At 40.5% G+C, this 23865-nt stretch overlaps 1 protein-coding gene across 1 annotated transcript; it reads right to left on the reverse strand.

Annotated features, from left to right (window-relative positions):
- Nucleotides 1-125: 125 nt before the first annotated feature.
- On the reverse strand, nt 126-22378 carry LHX3 (LIM homeobox 3). The gene is made up of 6 exons (XM_030207032.1): nt 22285-22378; nt 15117-15288; nt 13397-13599; nt 10974-11125; nt 8644-8815; nt 126-544 (listed from the first exon to the last, which is right to left on the reverse strand). The coding sequence occupies exons 1-6, from the start codon at nt 22376-22378 to the stop codon at nt 126-128; spliced, it is 1212 nt and encodes a 403-aa protein (XP_030062892.1).
- Nucleotides 22379-23865: the final 1487 nt, after the last annotated feature.

The raw sequence follows: 23865 nt of genomic DNA on the forward strand, positions 1-23865 counted from the left end.
TTCTACCCCCACTGCTTGGCGAGCCTTTTTGAACACATTTGGTTGAAGTTTTCTTTGCCCCATCCTTTACTGATGAAACCTAATTGCTATAAAACTTTCAGTGTTTGAGCCCAGCAACCCTTGTATCAAAACTGGGCATGATCGACTTCATCCAGCCACGAGGCGGGGCTTGCAGGGAAGTCTGGGTATCCACCACTGCTTCCTGTTGAAAGATCAGAACTTGGTCCATTGCCACCTAAAACTCTCATCGATTGGGGGACTCCTGGGCCACTTTGAGCCATGATGCCCAAAGTGTTTTCCGGATAAACCAGACTGGAAATTAAAGGTTGGTGACTTGGCATCGCCTGTAATGAAGCTGGTGATTGTGGTATACAATATGGACTGTTGGATCTGAGGTCATGGTACTGATCCTGTGACGGTATCCCACTGTGTTCCAAAGTGAAGGTGCCATTGGTACCAGCTTGTCTGCTCAGAGCAGAAGATGTTTCATTCAAACTGCTGTAAATTCCATTTGGATGACTCATATCTGACATGGATGGTTCGTCTGCAATGAAAACAGACTATGTTATGTTGTATTTTCATGAACTCACCTACATGCCCATCAGAAACATACTGCTTTTGCAAAAAAACACTATAAAGCATAAGATAGCCAACATGACATGTTCAGGATGGACCAAGCCTGACTCTACGGCAGCAGCAAGTACTATTTTAGTTTTCGTTTTCTTGTTCCCGTCCCCATATACCTGGCGCATTGCATCATAAGAAGTACCATAGTCATTTTCAATGTTGAGGCCACATGGAAAAGCAAATCCTGTGACAGAAACAATTAGATAGCACTTGGGAAGTACTAGAATTTATTTCATAGGAAATGGAGAGGACAGATATTGCCCGTAGGTGTCTAGTTCAGCAGTTACTTACAAAGGGTAACTAATTTGTGAAAACTATATTCTGATTATAGCCATGGGATATGTCTTATTGCCTCTTTCATGTGCCATAGCAAACCTTTGTGCAATGCCCAATAAATCACTCAACTCTCTTTCAAATATAATAGAGCTCCATTATCTTTTCATAAATAAATGACTTTCTAAATTTTAATTCAACCTAATGGAAGTAAACTGTAATTTTTTTTTTTATTTTAAATACATCAGTGCTCCTCAGCTCAATTCTCAAGGAGCTTGGGATCTTGCCGGATATTTGTGACCTGGATTGGCCACTGTTGGAAACAGGATGCTGGGCTCGATGGACCTTTGGTCTTTCCCAGTATGGCAATACTTATGTACTTATTCTAACCAGTCAGATTTTCAGGATAACCATATTAAATATGCATAACATAGACCTGAATGGAGGAGGAGTTCAGTAGGTAGAAAAGCAGCTTGTGAACCAGGAAAGCCAGGATTGAAATCTCTGTGTTTCCCACTGACGCTCAATCTGACTTTGAGAAAGACACTTTACACTCCATCACCTCAATTGCTGCCATTTTGGGCAGGGAAATAGCTCATGTAGCTGAATGCAGGAACAGCAGAACACTTTTTCGGCCCCATCTCCAAGCCCTCTAATTGCTGTAACTGTGTTAAGCTGAATATTGGTCAGGCCATAATCCAAGTGGCCCACCCATTCCCCTGCCTGTGCATGCCTGCATGTAACTCACGTTGAGCTTGGATTTAGAAAAGGGAAATAATAAATGTAAAATTCAAATCCTAGATTTGCATACAGTGGAGGCAGTGGATTGCAAATCTATTCCATGCATGTTCTTTGTGGATACCTTGAAAATTAGACTGCCTATTCTGAAGGACCAGGGCGAGAACCACTTAGATACATTATCATTATTATCATCATCATCATTTGAATAGCACATGCCAGATAAATGCAGTGCTTTACAGAGACACATAGAGGTCAGTTCAAGAAAGGTCACCTAAAACTGAGTCCTAATGTGTGTGCGCTAAGTGCAAATTCTATAATGACAATCACACGCAAAATTCCCATTATAGAATACCAGGGAAAGTCTGCATTTCCCATATAAATTAGATGCAAAGCCCTTATGCAAGCTTTATGGCAGGTGTAGATGCCCCTACCTAAATGCGGCAGTTAACACACGTAACTTAAAGTGCCTAAATTGTATAGGGTGTAACTGATGCCCAGATGTTTGAAAGCTCCACGCTGTTCCAAACAGTGCTCTAAAAATAGCACTGGAACAGGGTGGGGCTTTACTGACCTTTGATCGGAGGTAACAGCTTGCAAATTTATGCATACTATTATCTCTGATCATAGGCTAAAGTGCAGGAGGATTGTGCACGAGCATACGCTCAGGCACAATTCTCCTGCACTTGTTTGACAGGTCTGGGCTGTCAAAAGCCCAGACCTGTCAAACACAGGGGCTGGAGGTCTGTGGGACCACCAGACCCCAAACAGCAAGGCCCTGGTGGCCTAGTGCCCCCACCAAACCCCCACCCCAAGCCAGCAACATGGGGGTTGGAGGCCAGCAGACCTCCAGTCCCCCTGACTCCCCCCAACACAAATTCACGGGGGGGCTGGAGATCCGGTGGATCTCCAGCCCCCCTCACATCCCCCCAAAAAAGCCCTGGTGGCCTAGTGAGCTGCAGATCAAGCCCTCCCCAACCTGATGGTCTAGTGGCCCTCATCCCCACCCCCATACCTTGTTGGAAAAGGGAGGTAGTACACTCCCTCCTCTTCCAGCACCGCCTTGAAAGTGGTGGCGCCAGCCCTGCCCAGTGCATCCTGGGATGCGCTGGGTGGGGTTTCACACTATATAAGGGAGAAACAGTCCCTGTGAACTTGTGTCAGGCGGGCTGAGGGACTGGACCTCCAGTCCCTGTGTCGCTGGCCTGGGATGGGGGGGGTCTGGTTTCCTACTGTATTTGGGGGGAATGGGGGGCCTGCTTGCATGCAAATGCATGCTGGACAGGGCTCACCATTCCTCCCCAATGGTCACGCTAGCTCCAATCATTGGGGAGGAATAGGTTTAGCATGTATTTGCATGCTACTTGCGCTAAAAGCCCTGTTTAACATTCATTTGCATGTTAGTTGCATTCAGAGCCCGTGAGAGTGTTGTTTCACATGCTCAGGGGCTCTGATCATGGGGCGGTAGCAAACGCAGGTGCTAGTATGGCACTAATAGCCTCTAGCGCCTGCATCTGCTTCTGATCATCGGCCCATGAGGGTGGGGCCGGGTTGTGCCAAACACTTACACGCTAAGCTTTTAGATTGGTAACATTAAGAGCCCTGTTTACTAAGGTGCACTAGCATTTTTAGCATGTGCTAAAAATTAGCACTCACTAACCATGTGGACACTCATAGGAATATTATGGGCATCCACACGGCTAGCACACGCTAATGCTTAGCGCGTGCTAAAAACGCTAATGCAACTCTAGCACAGCTTGGTAAACAGAGCCCTAAGAATAGTTGCCTAAATACAGTTACTTGTGTTACTGCCAATTAACTCCAATTTTCACCAGTTAGTGGTCGTTGGTGCCAATTTGCACCTAATTAGACAATTAACTTACATACGTAAATGTGCTGCCAAGGCATATCAATTTGTGCACAAGGTTATAGAATAAGAGGCATAGGGGTTAATTTTCTTTAAAAGGCAGCTATCTGAAATGCCCCAAAAAGAGCCTATTTTATAAAGATAACATGGAAAACAGGCTGGTACACTGACCCTCAGGTAGTGCACAACTGTTCTCATTCAAATGTATACCCTGCTCTGAAGGTATTCTAAAAGGGTAATGTCATAACAGGTCACCTAGAGGGGGATAATCGAACAGGGGCGCCCATCTCTAAGGATGGCCCTGTAAAGGGGTGTGGCAACCCGTATTATCGAAACAAGATGGACGTCCTTCTTTTGTTTTGATAATACGGTTGGGGATGCCCAAATCATGAAATTTAGGTAGACCTTAGAGATGGTTGTCCCTGGTAATTTAGGTAGACCTTAGAGATGGTTGTCCCTGGACGTCCAAAATGTGGATGTTTCTGTGAGAAGGGTATCCATACCTTTGCTATGCCTCTGACACCCTCTTTACTTGTTTATTTGGATTTTGGATCACAAGTAGCAGTAGTGGGATTTGAACCAGCCACCTCTAGATTGCAAGACCAGTGCTCTAGCCACTAGGCCACTCCTCTGCTTTACTATACTCCACTCACTCCCTTGAAATTTGGCCATCCCTGTGGGGGGCAGTTGAGGACGTCCAAAATGTTTGAAAGAAGGACGTCCACACCTTCGTTATGCCTCCGCTGACACACACATATCTCTCCCCCCCCCCCCCCCAGGGACCTGTATACTGCCCCCCCACACACACACAGGGATGGCCAAATTTCAAGGGAGTGGAGTAGATTGGAGGAGTGGCAGAGTGGCCCACTGGCCTAGTGGTAAGAGCACTGGTCTTGCAATCTAGAGGTGGCTGGTTCAAATCCCACTGCTGGTACATCCTTAACTGCTGTTGCAGGGACAGAGGCATAGCAAAAGACATATTCTAAAAAAAAAGACAAAAGTTTTTGAAGTTGTTTTTTTCGGGGTGAGAGGGGGTTGGTGACCACTGGGGAAGTCAGGGGAGGTCATCCCCGATTCCCTCCGGTGGTCATCTGATCAGTTCGGGCAACTTTTTGATGCTTGGTCGTGAAAATAAATGGGCAAGTAAAGTCGACCAAATGCTCGTGAGGGACACCCTTCTTTTTTCCATTATTGGCCAAGGACGCCCATCTGTTAACCACACCCCCTTGAACTTTGGTCATCCCCACAATGGAAAGCAGTTGAGGACGCCAAAAATCGGCTTTCGATTATGCCGATTTGGGTGACCTTAGGAGAAGGACGCCCATCTCCCGATTTGTGTCGGAAGATGGGCGCCCTTCTCCTTCGAAAATAAGCAGGCTAGTTTACACCTATGTGTCTTTATAAAATATCAAACACAATTACCAGTCAACATACTTAGTGGACCTTCATATATTGGGAGGAATATCCAGCTCCCCTTCACTTTCCTCCACGCACAGGACCTCCAATCCAATGTGCCAAAATACATTTACAGAAAAATCACTTATCTTTCAAATTACATTCAGTCATATGTCCTCACTTCATCCATCCTTCAGCATAAATCCTGCGGAACTTATACGCATATACAGTTACTCCTGCTTCAGAGCAGGTGTAAATGTTTGTGCATAAAGGACTAGATTCTGGTAATGGCTGCCAAAAAAAATGAATGCTGAGTGCTATTCTATAAGTGGTACTCAAGTTGAGCATCATTTATAGAACAGCATGTAACGCCGGGATCTGCACCAAACATGGACACGAGGATTTACATGAACTGAAACCTGGTGCAAATCCTCACACATAAATTAGGCACAGATCCCCTGAATTCTATAATACTGCACACATCTTTAGTGAATGCCCCTGATCTACCCATGCCCCTCCCAGTTAGCACTAAAAGCTATGTGCGTGCATCTTTATAAAATAATGCTCAGCAAGATGAGCACGTAAATCCAAATCATTGTCCATTAACACCAATAATCGATTGTTAGTGCCCAATTATTGGTGCTAATTGGCTCATTACTCAATTAAATTGTACACAAATTAAGCACGTGTGCACAATTATGAGCACCATATATAGAATCCAGGGGAAAGTACACATGCAAATTGCAGCTCTATCCATACCCAAGACATGAAAAAAGTTCATATGTTCTTGTCAGCATGTGCACTTTTACACAAGGGTAATTTTATATAGGCAAATATACAAAGTTATTTCCTGTGCATGTACTCTTGTGTTTTATAAAATACTAGTAAAAAAGGCCCGTTTATGACACAAATGAAACAGGCGCTAGCAAGGGTTTCCTCGACTCCCACCCATGTCCAGCGACCCTCCTCTCCCCCTGCGCCCACTGCAGCCACCCATGTCCAGCGAACCTCCTCTCTCCCCTGCCCCCCCTCCTGCCACAGATGTCCAGCGACCCTCCTCTCTCCCCTGCCCCCCTGCAGCCACCCATATCCAGTGACCCCCTGCCCCCCTGCAGCCACCCATGTCCAGCAACTCTCTTCTCTCCCCTGCCCCCCTCCAGCCGCAACCCTCCTCTCTCCCCTGCCCCCTCCAGCCACCCATGTCCAGCGACCCTCCTCTCTCCCCTGCCCCCCCTCCAGCCACCCATGTCCAGCGACCCTCCTCTGGACATGGATCAGCTGTGAGGCATGTTTTTCCCCCCGGGTTCTGAAGTTGACATCATAATGGCTACGGTGATGTCAGCCTGATCTATGGAGCCTAGCAGACCAACTCGGAATGAGCCACGGTCCCAGGCTAGTCAGAACGTTGGAGGTGAGAATTATTATATAGGATGTACATTCCTTGCAGCTCCATCTTTTCCCTGCTCTGCTCAGGTCAGCTCAGCTCAAACTATGCCTACAGGAATGCTTACATGCAGCATGCATACAAGTACATACTATCATTCAACCATGCACTTCTATAAGACCCCTTTTCCACATGCAAAACATGCTTTGCATATGGACAAATCTTTATAAAATTTAATGGAGATCTCTTTGCACACAATGGAAGCAGTACATGCAAATGAATTTTATGCATATTCATTGTGGAAATCTTAAAAATCTGACTGAGTTGTGGCCCTCGAGGACCATGGTTACCCACCCCAGAGTTAGACAAATAGAAACTCAAGAAAAACAAAACTAACAACGACTGATTTTGATTGACTGTCATATAACATGACATTGGGGCTGTAAATAATTGCAGAGCATTCTCAGTATGGGCTAAGACTAATTTTCTTTAATGCAAAACAAGTAGAATCTAAAGCTGACCCAAGTCACTATGGATTCCTAGCTGCATTTAGCTTTTAAATAAATTTAGGTTTTAAAAGGCTTTAGTTGTTCCACCAATCATAAAACACTTAGGGCCCTGTTTACTAAGCTGTGCCATAGGTGTACTAGCATTTTTAGCATGTGCTAAATGCTAGAGACACTCATAGGAATATATGGGTGTCTCTAGTGTTTAGTGTGCACTAATTTTAGTGCACACTAAAAACACTAGCGCACCTTAGTAAACAGGTCTCTAAGCAAGAGGAATGTAGGTGGGATTAACTGAGGGAAGGAAACCTTTCATTAAAAAGAAAATTGTAAGAATTTAGTAGACCTAATAGGAAAATTAGCAAAAAAAAAAAAATCTTTACTCAGAAACCTATCTATATATGATAATCAGGGAAGGGGTGGAATGCCACCTGTCCAGCAGGAGACAGAAATTGCAAAAGACATCAAAAAAACTTTCAAAATTACAGGATTTTGTTTTGTTTGGGGTTTTGTTTTTGTAGTTCTTGCTAATCATTCCTTTGGCTCAGCAATTGCTAATTTCCACTGCCCTAAAAAAAAAAAAAATCTAATTACCTCTGTCTCCAAGTTCTCTTTGGCCTTTACTGCATAAGGATGGAAACCGGGGAAATGAGTAAAAGATTGGGAAAATCTCCATCTGTCTCAGAGCTGAAGATGAAAATTTACTCAGAAGGAATACCTTTTATCATATAATAGGTAGAAGAACAAGTCTAGTCTATGCAAGCTTGATTGCCACGCCAAGTGTATGATATGATTAACTCTTTGAAGTCTGGTGCTCTGTAACGTGACAAATGCGGCAAATATTATTGGGTGAGGCACCAAATAGACTGCTTAATTATCTATTTATTTTGATTTCATTTTATTACATTTATGAATTACTTTTCATAAACCACTAAGTGTTGTACATAAATAAAATAAAGAGTACAATAGCAACAGCTGCCTCAAAGCAAATAGCATTTGCATAATGCAATATGAACCTGTAAAGCAATCGGAGTGAAGTTAAAAACATCCATCTGCCACCTTTTCTATACAAGGAATATTTCCTTAACTTCCTGAGTCTATCTTCTTTCAGCCCTACAACATAATCCCTTTGGGCTCCTCGGGACTTGAATTCCCAGTCCAGTCCTGGGGAGCCCAAAGCCAGTTGAATTATCAGGGTATCCACAATGAAAATGTATGAGCTAGATTTACATACACTGTTCTTCCAGTGGATGGAAATTAGCTGATGCATATTCTTTATGGATACCCTGAAATCTTGACTGGTTGTAGGGCTTACAGAACTAGAGTGGGAAGCCCTGGTCCAATGTCATGTTCTTGTTAAAGCTGATGGATCAACAGTCTGGAAGCTAAATACCTTTTTCCATAGAATGAAGACAGCCAGCGAAGCAGAAGTGCAAGTTCCCCCCACATTGCTCCCACATGGTTAATGGGACACAATGCGTTCTGACACAGAATTTATAGCAGAGGTCTCAAATTCCAATCCTTGAGGACCACAAAGCAGTCAGGGTTTTCAGGATATCCCTAATGATTATGTATGGGTTTTCAAGATATCCATAATGACTATGCATGCAGACCCCTCCCTCACATATTCATGAGGGATATCTTGAAAACCTGACTGGTCTGCTGCCCTCAAGGACCAGAGTTTGAGACCCCTGATATGAGAAACTAGAAAAAGCAAAAACTAGACTAGCATAACATTACAAATATTAGATTAAATCACTAACGGGGAGGAGGGTAGCATTTCTTTCCCTTATCCTTAATAAAGTTTACAAAGAATCTCATCACAATATAACATTTTATGAACTTGCTCATACCTGTGAAAGAGACCTCAGCATCACTATCAGCTCCTTCCTCCTGGATGCTATCCTTGTCTGACTTTGAATTGCCCCTGGACCGTTTCATGTTTCTGAAGTATTGTCCCCATCTCTGTCTTCCAGCATCTTTCTTCAGCCTTTTCTCCTTTGCTCTTCTATTCTGGAACCAAACCTTCCAAGTAAAGTGATGATTTCAGGTTTTAAACCCTGCCCAGTAGGATTCCAAGAGCCTTAGGAACTTAGAGGTTCATTTATGAAGAGCAGTGTTGTGCAGGCCAGCTGTGCTAGGCCCAAACCTTACCACAGGAAGTCTTTTCATTGGGGTGGGCAGATAATGGATCACTATGTACTTCATCCATGCACTATTTACAAAGAGGTGGGACAGAGGCTGAAGTTTATCTACTGATGGAAAAGGACCTGTGCACCTCTGCAAATCCCAACTTAACCATAGAAATTAACCCTCTTCCTGCCACTTTGGCACTTTAACTGTAACCTCTTTCTTAGCTTACTCTGTTCCCTTTCCTCTTCTTTTTAAGCTGTTACATGCCACTGCTGGTTGAGAAGGGAATGGTGTAGATACACAGACCTTTCCCATCCTCCTGTAAAACTAGCAAGGGCATAGGCCTCAGATATGCTAGCTGGACATTATTTTCCACTGGTGCAGAAGTTTCTTAAATCAGCACCTACGTTTGAAGGCAGTAAAACCAAATACAGTACTAGGTAGGGAGTACCTCCAGGGTATAAAAAGATGCATCCCCGTTGACAGAATTATCAACTAGCTATCAAAACAAAGCAAAAAAAAAATCCTTTCAAATCTTCTTCATCTTGTCCCTTAGATTTCCAGTTATGGTTGGAAATATAGACAAATTTAAATTCTGGTTCTGTAAACATGATTTTTTTTTTCTTCTGAAACAGCACCCCTTCCCCTAGCAAATAAGGAAATATCCAATTGTATCGGTCCCATGTTCCATCATCCTGACAGTCTAATGCAAACACAACAAGATGCGGTTTTACCTGAAATGGATGTTTTGTGTTATCCCTTTTAGACTAACTGGTTATCAGGAGGGCTGTCCATTTAACGTGTTAATAACGTAATTAACGCGTTAAATGCATAATTTGTGTTACAATTTTTAACGAGTTAATGCTGTCATCCCTCCCCCACTAGCTGGCACCTCTTCTTACCTCTCCCAGCACGACATTCCAGTGGCCCCCTTCCCCTCTGTGGCTCCTTCTCTCTGTTCCTCACCACTGCAGTGAAACCAGTGCTGCTTCTCACCCTGCCCGCAGCGTCTCTCTCTGTAACAGGAAGTTCCACCTCAGAACTTCCTGTTACAGAGAGATGCTTCAGGCCGGGTAAAAAGCAGCACTGCCTGCAGCAGTGAGGAGCAGGGAAAAGGAGCCGCAGAGGAGAGAAGGCCCACTGGAATGTCGTGCTGGGAGAGGTAAGAAGAGGTGCCAAAGACAGAAAGAAAGATGTGACTGTGGTGGCAGCGGCGGTGGCAGGGGAAAAAAGACAGAAATATGTGGACCACGGTGGGGCGGGGGGGGGGGGGGGACTGGAGAAAAAGAAAGCAGAAAAAAGAAAAGAAGACAGAAAAAGATGTAGACCATGGTGGGGGTGGGGGCCATGGGAGAAAGAGGATGCAGAAAAAAAGAAGACAGAGAGAAAGATGCGAACCACGGGGGGGGGGGGGGGGGGGTAGAAAAAGAGGAAAGAGAGAGATGTGGGGGGCAGGGAAGGATGCTGGAAATCGAGGGTGGAAGGGTCAAAGATGGGAGGGGAGGGGAAGAAAGAGAAGGGAAACAATGGTGATCATGAATGGAGGGAAGGGAGGAAATGGTGCCCATGTAGGGGAGGGGATAAGAAGGTGCCCATGGAGGGTAGGGGAGAGTAGGATAAGGGAGGGGATGATTTTGTGCCCATGGAGGGGAGGGTTAGGGAGTGGATGAGATGGTGCCCATGGAAGGGAGGAGAAAGGAGGAAGGGAGATGGTACCCATTTGGATCATGCAATTAAACATTTTAATCATGGTTAACTATGCAATTTTCCCCTTTTAATTGATGTACAGCCCTAGTTATCAGTGAACTCTTGTATGCCTCAGTTATTAGCCTAGTAGAGAAGTAGTTAGAGCAGGGGGCTGACAACCAAGGAAGCCCAGTTCAAATCCCAGAGCTACTCCTTATGACCTTGGCAGGTCACTTAACCCTCCATTGCCTCAAGCCCTGCATGGACAGGGAAATACCCAGTGTACCTGAATGTAACCCATCTTGAGCTACTACTGAAAATGGTGTTAAGTTAAATCCAAACAAGTATGTTTGGTATCCTGTACCTGTACCACTCTCATGTCCAGCCCAGTCTCCGAGGAGAGCTGTTCTCTCACATGTCTAGCTGGCTTTGGGGAGTTGTTATATGCATTTTTCAGAGTTTCCAGCTGTTTTGCCGTGATGGTGGTCCGGGGCCGCTTTGCTGTGGATTCTGCTTCTGTAAAAACCATTGTCAAAACATGACATTATAGCATAAACACACACACACACAATCCTCAAAGCCCTCAGCTTTTGAAGTCCGCTTAAAGCAAGGAAACTGCTGTGCTACTTTATATATTTCTCCTTTCACTCATTTCTGTTCAAAGATAAGTTGATGAACAAAAAAATGTTAAATGTCTCTCTGTTTGAATGGTTGACTCCATCTTATTATTTGTAGCTGATACAAAAGAAAGAGCTAACAGTTCATTTAAAAAAAAAAAACATAATTCATCACTTTAGAAAACAGCAGGTCATACTGAGGCAGAAATGTGATGGCTTTTTCATCAAAATCTTTCTTCATTTTTTAAAAAATGTACAGGCAAAATGAATCACAAAAGGTTATCAGATTATAAATAATTATTCATTGTTATGAATCCTTCACTGGATGGTTCTCCATAGTGTAATGAATTATGTATATATGTGCATGTGTTCTACCTCCACTTACCCCTTCTGCTGTCAGTTGAGATGATCAAATGTGTAGTGTGTTGACATTTTAATTAGCATACTTTGCTATAATGTGTACTAAGTACATAAGTACATAAGTATTGCCATACTGTGAAGACCAAAGGTCCATCAAGCCCAGCATCCTGTTTCCAATCTAGGTCACAATTACCTGGCAAGATCCCCAAAAAGGTACAACACATTTTATGCTGCTTATCCCAGAAATAAGCAGTGGGTTTTCCCCAAGTCCATTTTAATAATGGTCTATGGACTTTTCCTTTAGGAAGCCATCCAAACCTTATTTAAACCCTGCTAAGCTAACCACCATTACCACATTTTCTGGCAATGAATTCCAGAGTTTAATTACACGTTGAATGAAGAAAACTTTTCTCTGATTCATTTTAAATGCACTACTTTGTAGCTTCATTGAATGCCCCCAGTCCTAGTATTTTTGGAAAGAGTAAACAGATGCTTCACGTCTACCCTTTCCACTCCACTCATTATTTTATAGACCTCTATCATATCTACCCTCAGCCGTCTTTTCTCCAAGCTGAAGAGCCCAAGCCACTTTAGCCTTTCCTCATAGGGAAGTCGTCCCATCCCCTTTATCATTTTTGTCACCCTTCTCTGCACCTTTTCTAATTCCACTATATCTTTTTTGAGATGCGGTGACTGGAATTGAACACAATATTCGAGGTGCAGTTGAATATTTTTACTGCTGTAATTGTTTAATGCCTATGTCTGGGTTATACTTGCTATGTATTGCCCTGGGTAAATTACTTCAAAAAGGCAGTAAAGAAATCCAAATCAATAAATCTTGTCTTTTGATGTGGACTTATAGCAATGTATATAAAGCCTAATCAATTATAAGAAAAGACATATTTTACAGTGGAGTAATCAAACAGCTCAAACCTTGGTATCTTCCTTTGAAGAGAGTTTACTCTAACTTGTGTGATAAGATGCTGTTTCATGGACATGAATGAACAGTTATTTGGGGATGATTGTTGTGCTATTTGGAATCCCTTCCTCTTGTGTTCTGTGTTGTTTCTGTCTGTTTTGTTTTTAGGCTGATTTTAATGTAAACCACCTTGATTTATATTTTTTATGTGAACAGTGGTATATTAAATTTTATGAAATAAATAAATATGATGGATAATATATACTTAAATATTAAGTTCCTGTTCATATGACCAATTTTGATGTAATTTTTAGAAATGTATTTGCTACCAGAAAGGGCATTGGATGGGCTGTCTGTATAGAAGTTGGCAAAAAAAAAAAAGAAAAACCCTGAAAAACTGCTGACCATAATGCCAGGCTCAAATCTCAAAAGTTCAATGACCATCAGGAAAAAAACATGGTATGGAGGCTAATAAGTGCTTCCTGGCAAAAATTTGTGCCCTTCAGAACTGGTATCATTTAATTTGAGTTCCATTTGTAAACATTTTTAAAACTGTTTCTTTTTTAAAATCTTACCACACCACTAAAATTAGTAACATTCATTCTTTAATCTAAAACCAACAAATCTGGATTGATTTTTCTTTTGCTATTTTTGACAAATCCAGTGTATGAAAAGCAAAGGTAATGCATTGTTCTCTAGGATGCCACCAGGATCTTAACTGTTTTTCTGACATTGATAGAGGACTGAACTCCCTTTGATTTACTTTTTTTTTTTTAAGTGAGAAAGGTAAGCATGCCTCAGATGTCCTTTTCTTCTGTCTCTTCATCGGAACTTTCTGTGTTCTGGAATTTGGAACTGAGTTTCACTGTGCCCCTTGCTGGTATAATTTACCTCTTTGCTTTGCAGTCTCGTAATCTGCTTTGCAGACCAGTCTGCTGTCTTCCATAAGGTAAAACTCATCCCCTGTGGCTAGCTGTCTTTTACAAACTATGCAGGAAAAACAGTGAAGGTGGTAGACAAAATCCTGAGCTCTTCGCACCACTTGGGTCGGGGGGATACCCTGTTGGCAGGCCGCACATTTTGTTCCAAATCTCCTGTAGAAAAAGAAATCCCCAATAAAATAATATAGTGAAACTAGCAAACAAAAGAAAACATCTCCAAACAGCATTTTCATTCAGAAAACTTTGTATTATCCCTGGAAATATATATTTGTGTGTGAATTTATGTAGGTGTTTATTGGTATAGGCAATGAAGCAAAATAGAAATAGTCATTTTAATAAGTATCCACAGGCCTTATTTACTAAGGTGCACTAGCTTTTTTAGCGTGCACTAAAATTAAAAAGGCCCTAAAGAGTTTAAAAAGGATGGTAACCTGAACTCCTTAATTTTGATATTTTATCCCTGTACTGTAATAATCTAGGACACTATTTATGTTTTCATTATACCCTTGTTTTGCCAGTCTTGCTCTCCAAAAGACTATATAGCTATGTTTTGACAGTACAAGTCAAAATAGGTGTTTTAATAAAACAATTTTTTAATTTTTTCCAGGGTGATGATGGGAAATCATTTTTTTAAAAACCACACCACTCTCACCTCTTGTATTTATTTTAAAGGGTAAGTCTGCCAGTTTTCACATTAGTGATGATGTTAAAAAAAAAAATCTGTTCTCGATTTGATGCAAGCTTATTTAACATCTCTACAAGATGTAATAGAATTTTCAGCTTTTAGTTTGTTTAAATATTTATATAACGGGTTAACTTTTCTCTTTCCACATTCATGTAGCATTTCAAATAGTCTAGAAATCTGTTTGCATGAAACTCTTCTGTGCAAGATGAGTGACTTTGATTACTTCAAGTGAATGATTTAATTTTGGTTCAATATTTATTTACATTCCTGTACAGGAATAAATTATTTGTAATGTAGCCTGAATAATGAATCCTGCTCATACAACTTTACCAAGTATCTTCATTGGACACATGCAAAACTGATGCTACCCTGTAATGTTAACCCTCCTCCACCCCACCCCACCACCAATATTTTTTTCTCTTCTACTGTCATGAAATTCATTTCAAGGTAGCTAGCTGAGCGCCTGCCTGGGGCAATGCACTAAGAAGTCACTGTATGATTTAGGTGATAAGGGTGTCAGTGGCTAATGTACACTTCAAAATCCAAGTTTTTCTGGGTAAGGATAGTTATCAATTACAACAATTAGATCTATGAAACTGTATTTTCTTTTTTTTTAATTTGCTTTAAATTACTCACAGCAAAGCATAATGGAGCCTGCTTTTGATACATTAATAGACACTGCACTTCAATTTCAAATTACTTGTATTTAACTCAAAACTCATTCCTGGAAAGGAAATACTAAATTTAAAAGGAAATGAATAGAAAACCACAGTGATTTTTCAGTGGCTGTCTCCTCTTGCTGCTTTGTTCATTTGCTCATATGTTATTTCTTAGGGTTTTTTTTTTTTTTAAAGAAATAATCTCCAGTACAATAACTTGCCGGATAGAGATCCACTTAAAAAAAAGAAATAGATTTTCTTTACACGTGAGCTTAATGCCCCACTGTCTAGCAATCTCTGCTTCATATTTTCTGGGTTCTACTTACTTGAAGAAATCTTCCTTGCAATAGACACTTTCCCCCCTGCTAAAACACTTCTCGGCCAGCTGCATCTGACAGTCACTGCATTTCAGGCACTTGGTATGCCAGTGGCTGTCCAAAACTTTCAGGATGAAGCGATCCACAATGTGCTGACTGCACCCGGCACAAAGAGGGACTTCTGAAACGGGAGAGGACCTGCCATTATTACCTGCAACTCTCCATTACACCCGTTCAAATCTTTGACGAACAATAATTTCAGACAGACCAAAAACGAATACCTGTAGTTCTCCATTTTTTTTTTGTGGAGATTCTAAGATACATATAGTGCTTTAAAATGATTTATCGAAAAAAAAAAACCATTATTGGGAATATTAGCTATTATGCGCCCCTTGTTTCATTTTAAGTTTTAAAAAGTGTATAATGATGGTCTTGGCATTTGACATTTTGGGAAATGTTTAACAAGTTCTTTGTTTCTTGAAAGGTGAGACCATCGCTAAGTTGCATTTCTTGAAAGGTGAGAGCAAGTATATTTCTGGATGTCTAGAATTAAAGCATTTGGGAGCAAGTTACATTGCTTTCAACATTATCTGGTGCTTAATAATTTGTTTCACTATTTCTAGAAGACAACAGCAAGCATAATACAGTTCATATGATGCCCGGCTGAGTACTAGGAGACGGATCTGCAGGTGGGAAGATGCAAAGTCGGGGAGTCCCTTAGTCTGTCCGAAGACATTACAGGTAGACATTGCTGAGGTACAAATATCCGTATTACATTTGAGATATGCATTGGTACAAACCGCCGCAGTTTGCAGAATATCATACAGTTCTAGATCCAAATAGCAGCTATTACCACGTCTACCACGTATTTAACTATCATCACAGCCGAAAGAAGTAATGGCAATTTCACAGTGGCACATTTCAGGGATACTTGTTAAGCCTATTATCTCTGCTGTTCCTCACTATTTTCTTCCTTAAAGAGGAGCAGAGAAAATAAAAGACACATTTGCTCCTGGGCATAATAACACTATAGTGACCATCAAACATGGTATAAATGAGCAAAACATATAAAACCAAACTGGTACAGCGTGCGAATTTAGATTGAACATTGGCAGACCAAGTTTGCCGATGCTTTCTGAAAACATTTTTTTTCAAATGAACTATATACTTAGAGAGATTTCTTAACTTGACTCATAAGAAAACCATAAAAATATTTTTTTTCCTTTCAGTAGTTTGGAAACATACAACCCCCCTTTTTTTAAAGTAGCTTATGTACAGATATATACCAGATAAATTATTGGCAAAGAGAAATTAAATAAAACACCTGTAAACATCAAACGGTTCCCCCAGCATCTGAAAGAAAATAGAAAGAACTTGCCAGCTAAGGTGAGAGTCCAGGGCTGGCATCCCATATTCTTAGCACCCTCGTCCAGAAGTGGCACAAGGCTGAGTACCAGGCCGGGCACTGTGGCTGCGGCTGCTGCCAGACACTCCCGGCTGACCCAAGTGTATCCCAAAACCCAAGCTGGGCGCAGCTTAAGACGCCCAAAGCACCATTTTCTAACCGCGCGCACAGTGCTTCCTTCTGCTCCGCCACACCTAATCTGCTATTCTAAGGCATCTCTTAAATGAATATCAGCACCAACTCCCAGGAAATTAATTTCTGTCTTTACTGGAAAGATCTCTGTTAAGTAGATAGACCCTTACGTTGCATTGTGACCTCCGGGTTCAGATCTCTCGCAATGACTCTCGGATATTTTTCTTGGAGGTTACTGTCACTTCGATCATGCGTAAGAGATGTTCCCTATCCAACCCATTTTCTGCGAAAAGAAACCCCGCTCCACACAAATAAACTTCACTCGACCTTAAAAGACTTCACTGAATCACGGTTTTTTTTTTTTTTTTTACATCTATCTAATTTGGTCTGAATCCAATATTTGTAGCTGCTGCTTCATCCACCAATCAGGACTCGTGTTCTGACTCTTTCGAAACCACGCTCGACAATTTTGGAAACGTGAAGCTGCAAACTCAGAGATTTAATTCGATAACTTATTTTGACTTTTTTTTTTTTTTTTAGAAACTGTCCAACTAGAGGCAACTTTGATCCATAAGAGATCATAGAAAAAGCTGACTGCAAATGATTATTTTGTGACTTATGCACCTATTTTCAATAGGACAAAGAGGTTAGAAACGGTTCATATGATCTAATTGGTTGACATTGATTTGTTAACAACAAAAATTAGCTCGATTGAGCTTGGGATATATACTGTAGACTATTTTTCACTTTGTTCTTGTAAGTGGGTCATACACACATCTTTCTCTTGATCATTCGTTATTAATTTCATTGGGATGCCATAGGTGCTTTGAATTTAGCAAGGGGAATAATGGCATAAATGATCCTTTAAGAAACAATTCTAGAAAATTCCAGGAAACAAAGATTGCGTGTTAAACAGAAATTACATACTTATATGGATAAATAATCTTATATGTACATGCTTAAATCTATGTAAAGTGCTATACATTAAAAATATTCATATAGCATATGCTAAATAAAATTGATTTTTGATATTTAAAAATAATATAGGGACACAATAAATAATATGCTCGCTTTTAATAATGAATTATTCAAGGATTGCGGTATTTTGGCTATCAGGCTTCTAAATTGCATATGTGTGTTTGTGTATATAAATTATATCTATTTATCTATAGAAAACTTGAGTTATCACTGCCCTTCCATGAGGAGATGTGGAGCTTTTCTGAATTGCAGCTTGACACTAACTTTAATAGAAGATAGGTGTTTAGTTTATTTAAATAGGAGTAAACAAAGCATATTACACATGTAATATATATAAATTCTGTTTTGTTTACTCTTATCTGAAGAAAAATACATTCTATTTTCTCAGGCTGCCCAGTGACACCTATAATCTATGACAATTAGCATCCAGCTGCAACTCACAAAAGTTCCAAACCTTCATCAAAGTGCAATAATAATTCAATTTTTGTATATAAACCTGGGCTGTGCTTTCAAAAGGGATAGGAGGGAGTGGCTAACCTAATAATACAGTGGGAGCAAGTATTGACAGCGAATGAATATTGTAGTCCTATAGTCTCCTTCAGGCATTTGTAAACACATCTGTAACTGAAGGTTGCAAGCAGAACACTATATGGGTGGTACTATTTCTTACAGTAGGGGTAGGGCTACCAATTGGCAAGATTTTCTAGACCAACCTAATGAATATGCAAGAGGATGGATTTGCAGGTACTGTCTCCAGTGAATAAAAATTTGTCTCATGCTTATTAGAGTTATCTTGAAACCCTGAACTGAACACCCAGTCTTAGATTAAGAGATGTCTCCCTTAATGTGTCTGTTTACAGAGAATTCCTCCTGCAAAAGGCTTTTAAACAATATCCTCAATTTCTTGTAGGATAGGTGCCTTTTCCTATACATAATATGAAATATATAGATAAGAAGCAGCCTCTTCTGTAAGAAAATAACCATTTCTACAGGTGTGATGCTGTATTGGAATTTTAGCCAAAACACTAGTTAACGATTGTACTCTGAAAATGCCCATACCTCCATATCAGTTGCCATACCCTAGACAAATTTTATGTTTATGCTTTATGTGAAATAGTACCCTTCACTGTACCCGCCCCCCCCCCCCCCCCCCCCACTACACACACACCATTCAGGGGCACTGGCTCAATATTTATTGACTCTTAGTAATTCAAAAGGGGACAGATTCCCTATCATATGTTCCAGCAGAATGTGGTGAGAGGTCTACCAAGATATTACCCAGTCAGATAATGTTTCTGAGATCCCACAGGGTCAGAGCCCAAAATGGTATGCATAAAAGAGCTAATAGAATATGAAATTAGAAATGTATCTTCTTGGATTTTCTGACAACTGTCTAATCATAATAATACATTTATCCAAGAGAAAAGGAATGTTTATTATTATTCAAAGGACTGGTTTATCTGCTGACTCTGATGATCATGAAAGTAAATTGTGCCTTATTATGCCATGGTGTGTTATATTTGAATTTGAATTTTAGAAATGAGACCAAAATCTTTGGAATCGCACTGGAAAACAGGGCTGGCTCAACCATTAGACAAGACTAGACAGTCGTCTTAAGGCAAAAACTTCTGAGGGGCATCCAAAAGCAGCTGCAGTCAGTACAAAACTATTGGTCCTGATAAGCTCAAAGATAATACTGGAGGTACTTGTACCAGTAGAAATAAAGTTTCAAATAACCCATTTGCCCATGTTATTCTGGGAGGGGTAGTTTTGGGGTGATCATAATTAATTGGGGGGGAGGGGCTAAGAGGCCTAAAGGTTAATCTTTTGGTGAGGAGGGTACAAGGCTGAAAGTTTGTCTAGGGTGTCAAATATCCTTGCTCTGGTCATGCTGGAAAAGATCAGATGGCAGAAAATAATGGATTCTAAGTTGTTTCCCACTTCTCTTCATTTGCTCGTATGTAAAGGAGAATTATGTTGGAATAATTTGATTTATTTTTACTGACCTGTTACAGGTAATGTGCCTAGGAGCTTATCTAACAAAGGTGGGCATTCAGAAGTCTTTTTGTTCAATTATTTATTTACCAACAGTACCATCCCACAGCTCCCATTCTTTGGACAAAGCAGCCTTGGTCTTTTGTTTGTATTGTGTGCTGCTGATGAAAGTTTAATGTCCTGGTTTCTATGGTCTAATATATTTTTTAAACAGAAAAGTACTCCTCCAGTTAGTTATGTACAAATAGTTGTATATCCCTGTGGAGATATAAAACTAAATATTGATCCATCTGTAATCTGATTATTTAACAAATTGTGATCCTGCTTTCTAATTGGCTTGTGCACTTCATGGGTATTAGCCCAGAAAAATTCACAGCTCAAAGCTAATCACTTCCTTGAGACATATTATGATTTATTATTCTGCCTGGTATGTTGTTTAATTCTTTAGATTAAGAAATATATAAAGTATATCAGCTTTGAAGTACTGATTATATAATTATACATAATGATAGATAGATAGATAGATAGATAGATAGATAGATAGATAGATAGATAGATAGAATTATGCTAAACTTAGGAGTCCTTTTACTAAGGTGCACTAACAAATTTAGCATGTGCTAAATGATAAGATGCCCATATGAATATGGGCATCTTAGCATTTAGCATTCAGTAGCTGTTAGTGTGTGCTAAATCCATTAGTGCACTTTAGTGAAAGGACTGTTTAGTAAACTCTATACCCTTATAACATTTGCACCCAAAGGGCTTTACAAACTGGGCGTGTGTGTGCATTGGAATAAAGAGAGAACATTCTGACTATACTTCTTGACCATGCTCTATCATGTTTGCATGCAGCTCACCTGAACTAGGAGAAGCAAATAAATCCTTATTAAGGTAGACCCGAGTAAGTAGCATGGAATCTTGCTACTTTTTGGAATTCTGCCAGAAACTCATAACCTGTTAGAATAGGATACTGGGCCAGAAGGACCTTTATAGTCTGACTCAGTATAGCATTTCTTAAATGGTCCTACCTGCACCCCTTCTCTAGACACACATCATCTCTTTTGACTAAACTCCTTTTTAGACTCCAGAAGATAAAGAAGGCTGAGCCACTAAAGTAGTCTTGTCTGTCACTAATTTGTAAGCTCCACAGAGCAGGAACTGTCTCTTCAGTGATACATGTACTTTCTAGCACTATATATTCAGGTGCAGTATTCCTATATGTGTATGCATGCATGCACACACTATATCTAATTTATATAAATATGTGTTTATATACAGTAAGTATTTCTGTAAATGGCATTTTAAATATCTTTCTGAAATTATTAGTTGAAATATTACAGTCTTGTTTTTGCTTTTTGCTATAGGAGTGCAGACATATGGATCATGGAGCTGTTTAATAGATAATAAGTAAAGTTCATTTAGGATTTTTATGTGTTCCCTCCTTTGTCGTTTAAATAATGCAGAGGCTCTACCAGTAATAATTCAACATTAACCTTTTCTACATCCTAACAAGGTAATATCCTACAGCAGTGAAAGGGTTTGTAATCCTTCTCAGGGCCTTATTTCCCCATATTGTTGCTGTTCTTTTCTATTTTGCAAAGCATAAAACTGGAGAGCTCTGTTGGTAAAATAATCCTCTAGAAATAATTGCAACGAGAGAACTGATTGTTGTATTGGAAAGTATGCAATTAAGAACAGCTCTCGTTATAACTAGAGTTGTTAGAAAATGTTTGCTTGATTCATGATCTATAAAATGATTTGCCTGAGAAGGAAAATATTTTCGAAAAGAGAAAAAAAGTGCGTTAAGGAGTCTTCCATCCTGGGAGACTAAGCAGCACTGAAACCTTTGTCCCTGTTGTAACTTTCCTTCTTTCTGACCGCTTAATCCTTGCTTCTGCCTTTTAGCCATAATCCAGTGCATTACTGAGATAAGGAACCACAGGACATTAGAGAGAAAAGATGAAAACAAAATCTGAGGCGTAGCGGTTACAGAACGAAACAAGATGATTAAATTACAATCAGCGTGCTAGACTAAAGACTAGTTTGGGTTAGTTACTCTGTAACCTGTTTCATTTTCCTCTTGAGTTACTTTGATTTGTCAGGTTCGTTCAGCAATAATTTCACAATATGTTACAAATCATAGATGAATAGGGGGGGGAAAGTCTATATTGTAAATTCGTTGGATTTCACAACAGTTTGCAAATGGCTAAGTTGCAGAAGTGAATTATTTATGGGGTTTTTAGTACTCCGACAAACCGTCATTTGCAGTCAGCTATTTACATTGTTCTTCATCTTCGGGGAGGGGGGTGATCAGCTGATTTTTCTACCAGCGGCATCACCCATTTCACTGTATGTTAGATATACAGGAGTGTGATTCTTAAGTGACGGATTATTTCAGTTTACACGAATGTTCTATGCATTTTCAGGTTATTCATACATAAGGTTTAAGAATGCAGGAAAATAGACCCATTGTAAAAGAAAAACAAAACAAGAATTTCATAAACGCTACCTTTCTGCCTGATTTTGACAATGGAAAGTCAAGGTGTGGAGTTATAGCTGATCTCTATATGCTGCTGACAGCAGGTATACAGGGCTGAACACCCCCGTAAAATAAAAATGCCCCCTCCCCTTCCAAAATTGAGGTTTCTTATAAAGCTATAAGGATACCTTTCCGCAGGTCTTCATTTTGAGCCAGCAAGGCAAAGAGCATATCGGTACTGGACGATTCTTTGGTCGCATTCAGTTCTTTAAGAGCGTCCATCTTGCACTGAATTCTCTCCCGCAAAGTGTGCAGACTAATAATGCTCCCTCGATAAGGCTTTCAGAGCTAAGCTTTTCAAAATATCTTCCAGATCTCTCTTCTTTCACAGGCCCCCTTTACTCCCATTTCCTAGCAGGAAGGCGCCAGCAAATGGGAGCTCGGCTCTGGAAGAAGTCCCAGCCACGTACATGATCCAAAAAGCCTCTGAGGGTATAAGGGCACAGCTGTAGCTGCTGTGCACGCCTGCGAATGCAGAAAGAGGGAGTTGAGCTAGGCTGTAGGCGAGCACCGCTGGACTAGTAACCCTAGTGACTAAAAAGTTCACTCTATGGAAAGAGGATGGAATAACACCAGCATGCAGGGGTGTAACGCTCAACGAGGCTCTGGGGGCCAGAGGCGAAGGGACAGTATATCATTTTTATGTGTGCAGGCAAAATAATGAATAATGCTTGATTGTCCCTGAAATACAGTAATAGGGTGCACCAGTAATTGTTTTATCTGATGCTTTCTTTAAAGGTGGTGCCCTATGGTGTTTTAAGCGAGGCCTGGGATAATCAAGAACATAGAAAAAAGGGTATGAGCAAGAGGGAATACTCTCCCCTCCCCCAATTATTGTACATTACTCAACTCCATAAACCGATTTTAAGCTATGGTTTCTCCCAGCCTTCTTTTCCTCTTAGAAACATTTAAAAACAGAAAGTCAAAACACAACACTGATTAAAACAATAAACATGCTAACTTGAAGCCTTTTCGAACAGGTTAAAAAAAAACATTATACTGTCGATAATGGCATCTCGAATCTTAACATTTAAATGATCTGTTATACTTAATTGTCCAAAGTTTCTCTTTAGTTTCAAGTCCACCTAACATTTCTAGCCACACTGGTTTCTTTGCAGAAGCATTCATTAGGTATTCCATTGGAGTTAGCATAGGAGACAAGGAAATCCCGGTCTTTGGGCTAGATATATTGTTGCCTGTTGGTGTTCGATCTGGCACTGTAGGATCTGTGGTACCCGTGTAGCAGCTAGGCATCGTAGCTGAGCTCAAATTAAGATCATAAGCTCTCTGGGAAAGGTACCTTGCATGTAGGTGTTATGGCCTTATTGTATGAATAATACATATTATTCAGCGTCACCTGTTAGGTTTCTAGAAGTCACGTTCGAGAAGTACCGTACTTGACTGAGACACCTCCTAACCCGCTTCTTCTTCCTTTTACTTCTCCCGGACCCCCCTCACACTCACATTCACACTTCACTCACACTCACACTTCTGCTTCGGCTAGTGATGTTGGTGATTTTGAGAAAAAGAAAATATTTTCCTTCTGAGTTAATACTGAACCAAGACCCTACATGGGGTTATGCGGCTGTAAAAGTTTTTTTTCATAAAACCTGTTATAAGCTATATAATAAGGACATCACTTTTTTTTTTGCACGCATTTACACGTATATTAACTCAGGTCCTAAATTACAGAGCAGATTATACCCCCT

Source organism: Microcaecilia unicolor, chromosome 6 (genome assembly GCF_901765095.1).
Source record: "Microcaecilia unicolor chromosome 6, aMicUni1.1, whole genome shotgun sequence".
In the NCBI taxonomy this organism is placed as follows: Eukaryota; Metazoa; Chordata; class Amphibia; order Gymnophiona; family Siphonopidae; genus Microcaecilia; species Microcaecilia unicolor.

Coding starts and splice junctions, on each gene's coding strand:
- LHX3 (XM_030207032.1), bottom strand. CDS start 22,378: ATGGACGCTCTTAAAGAACTGAATGCGACCAAAGAATCGTCCAGTACC. Junction 13,600..15,116: donor TGCAAGGAAGATTTCTTCAA/GTAAGTAGAACC, acceptor CTTTTTCTACAG/GAGATTTGGAACAAAATGTG. Junction 8,816..10,973: donor TGGACATGAGAGTGGTACAG/GTACAGGATACC, acceptor TTTACTTGGAAG/GTTTGGTTCCAGAATAGAAG.